The sequence below is a fragment of the Sciurus carolinensis genome, chromosome 4 (genome assembly GCF_902686445.1).
Source record: "Sciurus carolinensis chromosome 4, mSciCar1.2, whole genome shotgun sequence".
Classification (NCBI taxonomy): domain Eukaryota; kingdom Metazoa; phylum Chordata; class Mammalia; order Rodentia; family Sciuridae; genus Sciurus; species Sciurus carolinensis.
The window spans coordinates 168,151,026-168,164,607 of NC_062216.1; the positions used below are offsets into that span (position 1 = coordinate 168,151,026).

Consider the following 13,582-nt stretch of genomic DNA (forward strand, 5'->3'; position numbering starts at 1 on the left):
TTGTGGGCTGGGGATGGGTGGGGCGCTTCGTCTTGCATAGCACCAAAAAAACCAAAAGGATTCTTCTGAGGTCTCAAGTGTCTCTACGGTGCTTAGCGTGGGACCCTGGGTTTTCCTGTCATTAAGGTACTTTCCAAATTTCTTTCTGTTGCTTTTCTCCATTGCTGGGGGAGCAGGCACCGTCCTCCACTTTCTACACAAGGAGGAGAGGATGCTTGGTGAGGCCCCAGGCTGGGCCCTGGGACTCTGGGCCACTGCGCTTCCTGCTGGAAGCCCCGCCCTCCCGCCAGGGACGCCTGCCCCTAGGTGATCAAGACCCAGGGCCCTACTTCCTGCAGAGTGAGCCAGCGATCAGCAGAGGTGCCTGCTGGGAGGTGTTCGAGCACGCTGGTGGAGACTCACACACCTGGCTTGCCGACACGCAGACGGCAACGCCAGGGGACAAACATGTGGGCAGGTCCTTGGGTCAACAGGGGCTTCGACCTCCTGTCCAGACAACTCTTAAACTTGTGGCCTGGCATTCGACTCAGACGTAGACCCCAGTTCTTTCTCTAAGCAGCTTTTTGACTCTGTGCCTTGGTTTCCTCCCCTGTCAGTGGAGTGAGCAAAAGTGCTCCCTTATCTGGCTGTCACGAGGTGTGTGGCATATAGTGCGTGCTCACAAAAAGGTTGGCTGGGGTTCCCAGCTGTCCTGCTGGGGCTGCTGATCCAACCTGCTGACTGTGTCGCGGAGCTGGGAGGGCTGGCTGTTGATTTGTGCAAAGGCCACGAGTTTAAGACGTGGGCAGGCTCCCCTGGTGGCCGTACGCTCAGGGGCCATGCTTCAGCCATTCCTCTTTAAGCTGGAGGAGCTGTGGTGTGGTTCAGCTTCTGAAGAAGATCTGAGGGGATTGGTGGACCACACCCCCCATCGGTGCTGCAGTCTGACAGGGCTGCCAGTCGGGCCAGGAGCTCCAGTCTGCATCAAGAGAGGCCCTACCTGCAGAATCGGGCAGGTGACCTGTCTGCCCCCTCTAGGTGGTTTGGCGTGAATCTCCTCCTGCCCTTGCAGAGGAAATGGAGCAGGCTGCAGCGTAGCTGCGGAGGGTCCCAGGGAGGCAGAGGTGTGGAAGTTGTCATCCGAGCACTGGTTGAGGGAGCTGGTGACAAGAGGCCCCGGGGCAGCAGAGGCTGGGGGTGGGCAGGGCTGCCGCGTGGAAGCGGGGGCGGTGGGGTTCCAGGGGCTCTGGGAGGCCGCGGGAAGGTCCCGGGAGGCGGATTTCCCGCAGCCCGGCAGAGACTTTCCAGCAGACCAGGTGCTGGCCGCGTTCTGGTTTGTCCGTGTGAGGGGTGTGTCTGTGTGTGTGTGTGTCAGTGTCATTGTGTCTGCGTGTGTGTGTCAGTGTCGTGTGCCTGCATGTGTGCCTGCGTGTGTGTCTGTGTGTGTGTCAGTGTCATTGTGTCTGTGTGTGTGTGTCAGTGTCATTGTGTGCCTGCATGTGTGCCTGCGTGTGTGTCTGTGTGTGTGTGTCTGTGTCATTGTGTCTGCATGTGTGTGTCAGTGTCATTGCGTGCCTGCATGTGTGCCTGCGTGTGTGTCTGTGTGTGTGTGTGAGGATGTGTCTGGGTATAACTGTGAGATATGTGTGGGTTTCTGTGCGTTGTGTGATTGTGGTTGTGTGCCCACGTGAGAGTGACGCGGGTGAGTCTGGGTAATGTCACTGTGTGGTCCTTGTGCGTGTGAGTGTGTGGCGTGGACTGGGCTGCTGCAGGCTTCCTTTTACGTCTGAGGCCCGCTCTGTGAAGATCTAACTCCCAGGACTGTGGAGTCGAGGCGGTGATACAAGGGGCCCGGGAGTGAGCAGAGCCTGGGGCGCTGACCTGCTGCCCAGGGCAGCCTGGCACGCAGCTGGCCGCCCCTCACTGTGCAGGCAGCCAGCCGAGGGCACCTCCAGGCCCTCCTGCCCGCGGGCTGAGGTGGAGGGGGAGCGGAACACAGGCCGCGACCGCACAGCCACATCCCAGGTGGTTCTGGTCAAGCTCCAGCCGCTAACGGTTCTGTGCGCAGCTGAGACCGGTCCTGAGCTGCCTGGATCTCCTGCCCCTGAAGTCGGCCGTGGCTAAGGGCGAGCACACTGCCTGCCCGTGTGATCACGTGTGCACACTCACACACGTACACACACTCGCGCACACAGACACCACAGACTCACACAGACACACACCACACACAAGACACACATAACAACACACACACACTCACCACACACAGACACACACAGCACCACACACACCACACACAGACACACACATAACACCACACACAGACACCACACACTCACACAGACACACTCAACACCACACACACACCCACCACACACAGACACACACATAACACCACACACACACCACACACAGGCACACACATAACACCACACACACACCACACACAGGCACACACATAACACCACACACACACCACACACAGACACACACATAACACCACACACACACCACACACAGGCACACACATAACACCACACACACACCACACACAGGCACACACATAACACCACACACACACCACCCAGACACCACATACTCACACAGATGCACATATAACCCCACAGACACCACACACTCAGACACACACATAACACTACACACACAGATACACACACACTCACCACACACAGACACCACACAGACCACACACAGAGAGGTACACACTCACCACACACACTCATACAGACACACACATAACACCACACACACCACATGCCACACCCTCACACATACCACACACAGACACCACACATTCACATATTCACTTTCACACTCACCATACACACATACACCACACTCACATACTCTCACACACAACACATACCCACCACACATACACACCATACACATGCACATACCACACACAGACACACTACCATCACATGCACACACTATACACAGATACCACATGCAGACACACCACATGCACAGACACTATTTCACACCCACCACACACACACCACATGTACACACAACCACACACTCCCTTTCACACCCACCACACATCTACCACACACACACACACACTACACACTCACACTCATACACACATACACCACATTCACACACACAACACGTGCCCACCACACATACACACCACACACACTCACGCACATGCCACATACCACATATACACATGGGGTCTGGTCACCCTGCAGGCCTCACGTCTGCCCCACCAGGGCTCTGAGCTCTGGAGACACAGGCCTCCAGGAGCTCTTGAGTGCTGATGGAAGATTCTGGAAGGCGGGTTTCTCACTGCCCTGGGAAGATTTGGGGGTGTCGTGTGGACCAGCAGCTGGATTGCTCCCGCTTGCTGCCAGCTGGGAAAGGGCCCTGGCTCTAGGCGCTGACCTGGAGTGGGCCTGTCATGGCTCAGTGTTTGCCTTGGAGTGGGCAGACCTGGTTGGGACCCGCCTCTGCCACCTCGGCCCTGTGTCAGCCAGGTGACCCTGGGTCCTGGTACCTCCTCCGTGAAGGAGAATGTCATGGGGTTGTGGTGAGAACCCACACAGATTCTCACCCAGAGTCCTTGGTCATCGCTGGAGGGTGGTGGTGGTAACTGTGGTGACAGTGACGATGGAAATGGTGGTGTCAATGATGGTGGTGATGATGCTGCTGGTGGTGATGGTGGAGATGTTGATGGAAATGGTGATGGTGGTGATGGAGATGGTGATGCTGTTGATGATCGTGATGGTGGCGATGGAGGTGGTGATGATGGTGATGGTGGCGATGGAGGTGGTGATGATGGTGATGGAGGTGGAGATGATAGTGATGTGGTGATGGTGATGGTGATGGTGGTGAGGGTGGTGGTGGTGGTGGTGGTGGTGATGATAGTGGTGGTGATGATGGTGGTGGTGATGGTGGTGGTGGTGATGGTGGTGATGGTGGTGATGGTGGTGATGGTGGTGGTGGTGATGACAGTGATGGTGATGATGGTGGTGGTGATGGTGGTGATGGTGGTGATGATGGTGATGGTGGGATGGTGATGGAGGTGGAGATGATAGTGATGTGGTGATGGTGGTGGTGGTGGTGGTGGTGGTGGTGGTGGTGGTGGTGATGATGGTGATGGTGGTGATGGTGGTGGTGGTGGTGGTGATGGTGGTGGTGGTGATGACAGTGATGGTGATGATGGTGGTGGTGATGGTGGTGATGGTGGTGATGACGGTGATGGTGGGATGGTGATGGAGGTGGAGATGATAGTGATGTGGTGATGGTGGTGGTGGTGGTGGTGGTGGTGGTGGTGGTGGTGATGATGGTGATGGTGGTGATGGTGGTGGTGGTGGTGGTGATGATGGTGATGGTGGTGGTAGTGGCAGGGGGAGGCCTGGGGTAGCAGCCCTTGGGTGGCATGGCTGGTCCTCTGCGAGCTCAGGCCCTGCCTTGGTGGGTTCCAGAGCACCTTTGCTCCACCTCGCATTGTCTCTTCACAAGGGCCTGCTGGAGCAAGTGGGGGACGTGGCAGTGAATGTGACAGACCGCAGTCCCTGCTCCCTTGTGGCCTTGTTTCGGGATGGGAGACAGACACCAAGTAGCAGAGACATAAATACAAACATCGTGTGGCTTTCTCCATGGCAACAGGAGCCAGGTTTTCTCTGAACTTTACAGAGAGAGAAGCCGAGGCTCCAGGAGGACCATAGAGTCCGGAGTTGTGTGTTCTAGGCAGGACCCTGTGTGTGTTCTAGGCAGGACCCTGTCCTGCCTCTGTCCGGAGGCCAGAGCAGTTGCCACCACTGCTTGGTGGGCCCATGGGGACGGAGCGTCAGGGTAGGCCCTGGGAGCACCAAGGGAAGAGACCTGGGGACATGGAGGCAGCTCTGGCTCTGGGGTCCGATGGGTCTGTGACTCCAAGTGCTGTCACCTAACATGAGTCCTCTTGTCTGTGAGCGTCTATCTGCAGACAGGTTGGAGCCCAAGGGGCCTAGCTGCCAGGCCCAAGGGCTTCCAGCCACGGGCAGGCGTCAGGGGACAGGAGCTTGGCCCCACAGGAGAAGGGGTTCTGGGCTGAACTTGGGGCTGTGGAAGTGGAGAGTGGGTTAGAGAGAGCTGGCCTGGACAGCTGCTAGGGAGCAGGTCAGAAGGTGGCAGCCTGGTGGTCACTGGGGACTGGGCTGGGGTGGTAGCCTTGGCCGTAATGGTTTCTAGGTGCCCACAGCTAGGGGAAGAGGACAAAGGACAACAACACAGCTGACAGGCAAAAGCAAGTTCATGGGGGTGGACGGAGCCCAAGAGAGGGGAGGGTGGTTAGTGGGGTCCCAGAAGCCAGTGCGGCTGCAGGAAGCTGCAGGCAGTGCGGGCATGGGCTGCCACAGGGCCACACGAGGGCAGGTGTTTCCTCCGCTCAGCTGGACCTCGCATCGGCGCAGGCCATCCCGTCCCCAGCTCCTCCTGGTCCACCCTGCTCCACCGCTGCCCCTGCACGGGTTCCCTTCAGCGCCCAGAGGGTGGGTGAAAACAGCCCTGGGCACGCCACTCCCCTGCCTCAGCTCTGTGACCTCCCTTGCAGTTGAGGCCTCCTTCATGGGTTTGCACAGTGCTGCCAAACTCTCCAGCCCGTCCCCTTTGCTACCCTGGCTCAGCCACGCTGGTGGCATCTCTGTTTCTCGAGTGCCCTGGGCCGGCTCCAGGCTCCTGGCCTCTTCCTGTGGCGGTCCCTCCCCCTGAACTACCCCTGGTGGTGGTTCTGCTTCTTGTTTTTCCTGAGTCTCCTCCTTTAGAGGGAGAGGTGATTCCTGTTCATTCCCTCCTTTCTCCCTTGTGTATATATTTCTCATTGTTCATTTCTTCAAAAATGCTTACTGAGCACCTAGTATGTTCCAGGCCCCAGTCTGGGTACTAGGGGACATGGCAGCAGCTGTGACAGGCCACAGTCCCTGCTCTCTCACAGCCTTATTTCAGGTTGGGAGACAGACACTGAGTAACAGAGACATGAAAACCAACATTATGTGGCTTTCTCGATGGCGATAAGAGCTACGGAAAACCAGAGAGGAGTGAATTGGTCGGTGGGTCTTGTTCCTTTGCTGGAGCGTGGGCTGAATGGAGGCTGGCTTGTTCACCAGCATAGCCTGCACACAGTAGGTGCACAGTAAATACTTGTTGGACAGATGCACGATCCAGTGGGGCCCAGAAGAGCAGGGGAGACGGGGGAGGGTGTTCCTGCAGGAGGGATGGAGTGAGGAGGCAGCCGCCTGCCCTCAGGATGGAGACCTAGTTTGGCCAGAGCAAGAGGCCAGTGGAGGAAGTGGTGGGCTTTGTGGCTGGCCCGGCCCTGGCACGATCTGAAACCACCCCACGGAGGATGTCTCTCTGCCCGGGTGGTTGACATGTGACTGACCAAGGTGCCTCGGAGCTTATGTAAGGTCCCTCCCTGTTTTTCTGGAACCAAGTGCAAAGCCCTGAGCTCAGGAGAAAACTGCCTCCCTGAGCAGCCAGGCGAAGTGGCAGGAAGTGCCAGCTCCCTGCCCATTGCCCCTGGGAGCCCAAGTGTCCAGATGCATCAGCTGCAGGGGCTCAGCTGATAGCCCAGCGGCTGCCAGGAGCGGAGGGTGGTGCCAGGTAGTTGGGCCCTGTGCTTTCTCTCCTGCCCAGCCTGGCACTGCCAGGGCTCTGAGGCCCAGGGACCGGGGAGGACAAGGTTTTAAGGCCTGGTGACCTCCTGGGTGGGGCATTGAGGGGCAGGTCCTGGAGGAGCTGTCCTTCCTTCCACCCAGTCATGCAAACCCAGCCAGGCCCCTGGGCAGTGTCACCAAGTGGGTCTGGAGGGCTGCACTGGGGTGCAAAGGGGCACAGGCTGCAGAGGTGCCCCGCTGGGTCAGAACCAGAGGTGTAACTGGCAAGGCCGGTACCTGATGCAAACGTGGGCCCCTTGACAGAACGGTGAGAATTTCAAGTTGGTAACAGCAGAACATCAAAGCAAGTGTGGCTGCCCAGGTCACAGGCCTGGGGAACTGCGCCCGACGAGTCCCAGCTCTGCTGCTGCTTGGCTGGTGTCTGTCCTGTCCCCTCCTGGCCGGTTTCTCCATATGTAAAGCAGAGAGGTTGGTCTAGACTATCCTGAGTTCTCAGCCTTGTGAAGAAGCGCGGGGGCAGGGGTGTCCCCGGGTCAAGGGCTCCCTGCGGGGCTCCCTGAGGTGCCACCTCCTTAGGGAGCTACCAGGTCCCCCCAGTGCCTGATTCTGCAACGCCCCAGCTGCTCCTTTGTAACACATGTGGTCCTGGCTATCATGTTCATATTTACAATAATTTTCTCCTTTTTCTTGCAAGTTTCCTTTACGCTCCGTGATGCGATAAATACGCCACACTCTCGTCTTTTATTTTTATTTATTTTTCGGTGCGAGGGATGGAACTCAGGGCTTTGCGCACTCTTAGAACCACCCGCTCCAGCCACGACTCTCTTGTCTTGAAAAAAAGGGGTATTGCCAGGGCTGCAGCTCGGCAGAGCTCTTGCCCGGCAGGCGAAGCCCGGGGTCCCATCCTGGGCACAGGGACGGGGTGGCTAGAAAGAAAACTCAGGCTTGGCACGTGACTAGACGTGCCCCGACCACCCAGCGTGGAGCAGAGTGGGGTGGTTCACTCTTCCCTAACCCTCCAGCCAGAGTGGGCGTGAGGAGCCTTAGGGTCTGAGTGGGCCGTCTGAGCAGTGTCCCCTCACGGGACACTCCCCCTCTCTGCTCCCCCAGGGCACACCCCGCAGCGCTGACATGGCTGAGAGCACCCCGCCAGCCTCCTCTTCTGCAGCAGCGCCAGCCCCTGAGCTGGGAATAACAGTGCAGCCGGGGCCGCAGAGCCCCCCGCCGTCCCCGCCAGGCCTGGAGGAGCCCCTGGATGGAGCTGATCCTGAAGTCCCCCATCCCGACCTGGCGCCAGTTGCCTTCTTCTGCCTGCGACAGACCACCAGCCCCCGGAACTGGTGCATCAAGATGGTGTGTAACCCATATCCTTTTGGGGCCTAGGCTTGTCCCGCCCGCCACGGGGCCAAGGTATGAGAGGGGAGGTGGGACGGAGTCCTTTCCAGTGAGCCTTGCCCTCCCAAGTCATTGTCCTCTGTCCGGAGGCCTGGGCTGAGGCCCCTGGGCCTTCGACGGGGCAGGCGGGCTCAGGTGATGACGGGGGAGATGTCGGGTGTAGGTCTGGGCGGGTGAGGACCTGGTGTCTTGCTGTTGTGAAGGTTCTGGAAGCTGGTCAGTCCAGTGGCTGGCTGGCTCGGGCAGTGCTTAGTGTGAGGGGCTGGGGGTGCAGATAAGTAGCCATCAAAGGGTGGGTGGTGACCACAGAGACGTGGGGGCTGTGCCGGGGGCTCCCGTGGGGCGGGCGGGGGCACCGATTCCCCAGCGCAGGGCGGGCTCCGCGCCGCCCGAGGCAGCCGACAGCGAGACAGGCCCGGCCTGCTGATAGCCTGGTGCCTGGCCATGACGAGGCTTCTCCCGAGACGGGGCACCAGCCACTCAGGGGGCCTTTCCCGCTCTCAGTGCCCGGAGCACAGTGCTGACCTCTGCCCGGCACTTCCTGGGCTCTTGCTCCTCCCGCCTCAGGGCCGCCCACGCTCTTCCCTGTCTGAAGCGCTTTTCCTGCCCGTCCTCGCTGGGCCAGCGCCCTTAGCTTGGAGCGCCAGCCTCACCCCTCAGGAAGGCCCTGGGGGACCCGGGCCTGCGTTTGTGTTGTCCCAGCTGTGGAGTCCTCCTCCTGGGTGGGCTGGGTGAGGGGCAGGGACAGACCCTCTTGTCCACATGGTGGTGTCCTCAGTGCCCTCTGGCTGTGCATGGGCAGGGTCGTTGCTGGGCTGCGCTCAGCATGGCGGAGTCGGGTGGGGGGCTGCGGGCGGCTGGAGGAGCCCCAGGGGTGGGGGGCCTGGCTGCCTGCAGGAGGCGCCACCTGGACCCCCGAGAAGGTTGGAAGAGGGGCGGGGCCCTGAGCTTCACGTGGGGCTGGAGGCCGGGGCATGGTGGCCTCCTGGCGTTTGGGGTCCACCCGGGGCCCCAGGTGCTGATGCTGGAGGCCACCCAGGGAAGGCAGGTCAGCTGCAGGTGAGCCCTGCGCTGGACTCGGGTGCCCAGGAGGCAGGTGGGGTGGTGAGGCTGATCGCGAAAGACACAGAGGCAGCCGAGCCTGGACCCAGGTCTGCTGGGCTCCCTGTCTGCAGGGCGGTGATGGCGGGCCCTGGGTGCCCCGCTCCTGGAGGCCAGAAGGACCTGGGCCAGGGAGAGGACGCAGAGTGGGTGACCTTAGCCACGTGGGGCCACGAGCCTGGACGCGCCCCCGAGGACCGTTGGGGTCTCAGACGTGGTGAGGTCTGCTCAGTGACCTAGTCCGCCAGCGCGCTTCAAGGTTTGTCCCGGGGACTCGGGACAAAGAAGCCTGTCCCGGGGGCTCCTGGGAGTGGCGGAGGCAGCACCCCACATAAGAAGGTTTACTGTGAAGTGCTGGGGAGACTTCGGGGCCCGCGGAGCGAGAGCAGGGGCTGGCCAGGCAGAGCCACAGGAGGTTGCGGCCTTTGAGGAGGAGAAGGCTGGTTGGAGGACCAGGGAGACGGGGAACAGTCCCGAGGCGAGCCGTGTGACCTTGAGAAAGCCATTGCCTCCCTGCTCAGGAGGCTTGCAGGCTGTGGGCTGTAGGTGGCCTGGGCCTGGGAGTCTGGCTGCAGGGCCGGAGCAGCACAGAGCCGGCCCAGGTGACCAGCGGCCCCTGGAGGGGTTGGTGAGTTCTGCGTGCCGCGCGTGGCTTTGGGCAGTTCCCTTCCTCCGAACCCCGGCATCTCCACCTACAATGGAGGGGCTGGACGAGATGCCCCTTCCAGCTGTGGGAGCCCGGGGTGCCAGCCGCGCTTACAGGGAGGACGGTGCCTGGGCCCTTGGCCGCCGGCAGCCTGGGCCCTGCCCCCGCCGTCCTCGGTTGTCCCCGTTTCTGACCTCATGGGCAAGCAGAGCCTTTGGTCAACCTCCCTATCACCTCCACCCTCTGACCCTGGCCTGGGCTGGGGACCACAAAGGGGCTGGTCCCACAGGGGAGAAGCGGGGGGTCCCCCAGGATCCCCTCTGTCAGAGGCTGCTGGGCCGCCTGGGTGGAGGGTGGCCATTCAGGCCCCAGCCAGAACCTCAGACGGGAGGCGTGGCGATTCCGAAGCAGAGCGGCTTCTGAGGCGGCGGCCTGGGGCTCAGACTGGTGCTCTGTGGCTGAGTCTGCGGGTCGGAGGTGAGATTTACAGCCCGGTGACCCTAGGACTCTAAGCTTCTGCGGTCCACAGGCTGCAAAACTGTTTCAAAGAGCGTGAGCCTGAGATCTGATAGCTGCCGTGCCGAGTGACCGGGAGCCGGGCGCCTGCAGCGTTGGGCCGCTGACTGCCGCAGGCCGAGGTGCCCGCCAGATCTGGGGTGGGCAGCAGGAGAGCCAGTGCCGGCCGGGCCTGGGTGTCCCGGGCGGGGTGTGTGGCTGGATTCTGGGGCTTGTCCCAGGCCGGAGGCCCCTCCCTCCTGGCCTCAGTGGGAGGGTGTCGGGTGGGGCACTGCTGTGGCCCAGGCTGTCCTGTGCCTCCCAGGACGTCTGGTGCTCTTGACCCCTGGCTCTAAGTATTGGTAGCGTCCTCAGTCGTGGTGACCATGACGGGCACGTCACGTGTGCAGAGCTGCAGCGAGCACTGCTACTCTCCGCCGAGGCCGGGCCCGAGGAATGGTGGGCGTGTGGGCAACAGAGACCGGCAGTGAGGCGGCTCTCTTGAGGTCGGGGCGGCGGATAGGGCTGTGGGGTTCTGCCCCGAGCTCGTGTCCCTGGGGCTCATGCCCCTGGAGCTGAGGGGATCTGGCCCAGGGCCAGCTGCCCTCTGCAGCTCGGCGCTTCCTGACTCAGCTCCTTCTCAGCCCCGAGCTGGGCCCTGAGTCACCGCCTGACTCACAGAGAGCTGGCAGGCCACGAGGAACCCCCTGAGCTTGCGAGCCGGGCGGGAAAGGTCCACTTGCCGGAACGTCAGCGCCACTCCCTGCCTGGCCTGGGCCTCGGCTTGTGCCATCAGCTGGGGATTCAGCTGGGAGGCCTCTGGGTTTGAAATTCCAGGGGATAGACAGCACAGTTTGACTCATGGCCGGTGGCCTGTGGCACTGTGGAAAGTGCTGGGCACTTGAGTCAGGCCAACCCTGGTGCTGGTTCTGCCTCTAGTTGCTGTGTGACCCTGGGCCAGTGTCTTAACCTCTCTGAGTTCCAGTTTCCCTGTCAACAGAGGATGGTCTCCAGGGCTGCATTGAAAACTAAAGTAGTATACGAGGTGACTGTGGCCGTGGAGCTTGGTCGATGAAGATGAGAATTGGTGCATACATGTGGCTTTCACTGTAGGAGAGCCTGAGGGGGAGCCGTCCTCACGCTCGGCTGAGTAAACACTCTGCTTGCGGTAGATTCAATAAGACTGTGGGCGACAGGTCTTTAGATGGAACATAACACCTTCCAAGGACATTGTTCCCAAGGAAAATCGGATTCAATCTCTGCTATAAGGTGAAGTGGTGTGAGTTTTGCTGCTAGTCCAGGCCCACGTCAGTGCAGACATTGCTAATCGATCTTGGCATCCTGCAGCAGGGCGGCCCGGGCAGCCATGACTAATCAGTTAGGAACCTATTTTCCACCCCCTCCACCCCGTTAGACTTCAGAGCCTTTCTTGGGAGCAGAACTGGCTGCACGTGCTTAATTCCATTTCCTCTCCGGGAGCCTCTCCTCTCCATAACGGGGTCACGCAGGAGGATAAGGAGGGCTGACCTGACCCTTGGGCCTGAGGGCTGTGCCTGCAGCCCCTTTGAGCCCTCACGGTCACCTCTGCCCTCACCCCATTTTACACCTGGGAAAAGTGAGACTCAGAGAGGTTATGTGACTTTTATCCAGGCCACACCGCGCCCGGCAGAGCCTGGCGGAGCCCCCCGTTCTGCCCACTCCCCTTGAGGCAGGAAGGTTGGTTGCAGGTTCCAGGTAGCGGGCAGGGGTCCCAGGCCTCCGGCATGCATATGCCCGGTCCGTCCCTTGGGTTTGCAGCCCGTCTCGGGCTGCTCCTGGGCTGGGCCTCCTGAGTGACGCGCTGTGTAGCTCTGCTGCAGTTCCAGTTTCCAGCCACGCCTGGTGGGGACGCGGCCAGCTGTGAAGCCTCCTCCCTGCTCTGCTGGGGGCGGGCGCAGCCTGGGCCGGGACGCTGGAGCCAGCTGCCCGGTGACCTTGGGCAGGTCATTCCCCCTGGTGCCCTGGGTCTCCTGGCCTGCAGAGTGGGCTCAGTGGGCAGCGAGGTCTGGGAGGGCGGCCAGGTCTCCATCTTCTGCTGCCCTCCTGGGTGGGCTACCTGCCTGGTCTCACCGCCCTGTTGCTCTCTGCCTGCTGGGGCTGGGCTCCATGGGCTGGTGGCCGAGAACCCTGCCTCCGGGACCTGCTGACCTGGCCCATGGCCTGGCCAGGGCCCCTGGGGCCAAGTCTCATGTCCTGTGGGCTCGGCAGGTCTGCGCGGGAGGAGGGCCTCTTCTGCCCCCATTCCCGGGTCCAGTCACTAGAGCATCACTGGGTCTTTGACGACTGTGTGACAGCCGGGCCGTTCTGTGGCCGGGGACGCTGGGAGGGATGTGCAGCCCGGGACCCGCCCTGAGGTGGCTCAGCTGCTGTGAGAAGCGTGTGGCCCGGGGTGACTGCAGGACGTGGCAGCCCCCGGGGCTGGCATCAGGAGGGGACCCTGGCTCTCGGAGGCCACCCAGGCTTGCCTCTTGTTGCCGAGTGGCCGTGGACGAGGCCTTTGCCCTTGCTGCGCCTCGGTGCTTCTGTGAATCTGGGCCACGGTGACCCTGGTGGGGACATCGGGGGTGGAACGAGGGTCCAGGATGAGCACCAGGCAGACTCGGCGCTGAGTGGCGGCTCCTCTGTGCCCCGCGGAGCTGAGGGCACCCAGGCACGTGGGCAGTGGCAGGAACATGCCGTCCCCTGAGGCACGGGGCGGTGGGGGCTGGGCCGCTGTTCACGTGCAGGGCGAGGAGGGGGCCTCGCTGAAGCAGAGCTGCACCCGTGGCTTGCCACCTGCCCGGGGCATCTGGTCCATCCCCCTGCCTCTTGGCTACCTCTCCGTTCCGCTGTACCAGCAGGACCTTGGGCCCCCAAATAAAGCTTGGAGGACCTTTCCGGGCTCTGCCCTCAGGCAGTCCATGGGGATCTGACCTCCATCCTGTCCTGAGCGCGCGGGGCACGGGCAGCTCCTGGCCCGGCCCCTCTGGCCGCGTGACGGTGAGTGCGTCCCCTCCTGCACAGTGGGACGCGCACTGGCCGGGAGCCCGGAGCTCTGCAGCTCGGCTCGCTCTCCCCTGGGCCCACCACCCTCTCCCGGGATCCTGGGCTCCCCTGCCTGGGCAGTTTGTCATCCTGGACAGACGCCCAGGAGGGGCTGGTGTCCTCAACCTCGGGTGCTCCCACTGGGACCAGCATGGACCAGCCTGGGTCCCAGGCGCCCTGTCCACCTGGGTTTCCCCGGTTGTCCTCCGACCCCATTCCGGGACTTCCCTCACGTCCTGACTCGCGGCCGATGCTTCTTACGTGTTCCCAGCTC

The 13,582-nt window shown here is 61.5% G+C and overlaps 1 protein-coding gene across 5 annotated transcripts in view; it reads left to right on the plus strand.

The window, feature by feature from the left end:
* Nucleotides 1-13,582, plus strand: part of Cacna1i (calcium voltage-gated channel subunit alpha1 I) — a 110,844-nt gene that overhangs the window by 20,709 nt on the left and 76,553 nt on the right. For 4 of the 5 annotated variants that reach the window (XM_047549160.1, XM_047549157.1, XM_047549162.1 and 1 more), the window contains exon 2: nucleotides 7,719-7,972. In XM_047549160.1, the coding sequence (XP_047405116.1) occupies nucleotides 7,740-7,972 (233 nt within the window). In that variant the 5' untranslated portion in view covers nucleotides 7,719-7,739. Of the gene's footprint in view, nucleotides 1-6,055; nucleotides 6,114-7,718; nucleotides 7,973-13,582 lie in introns of those variants that run through there. The other variant, XM_047549161.1, reaches the window with a different exon arrangement.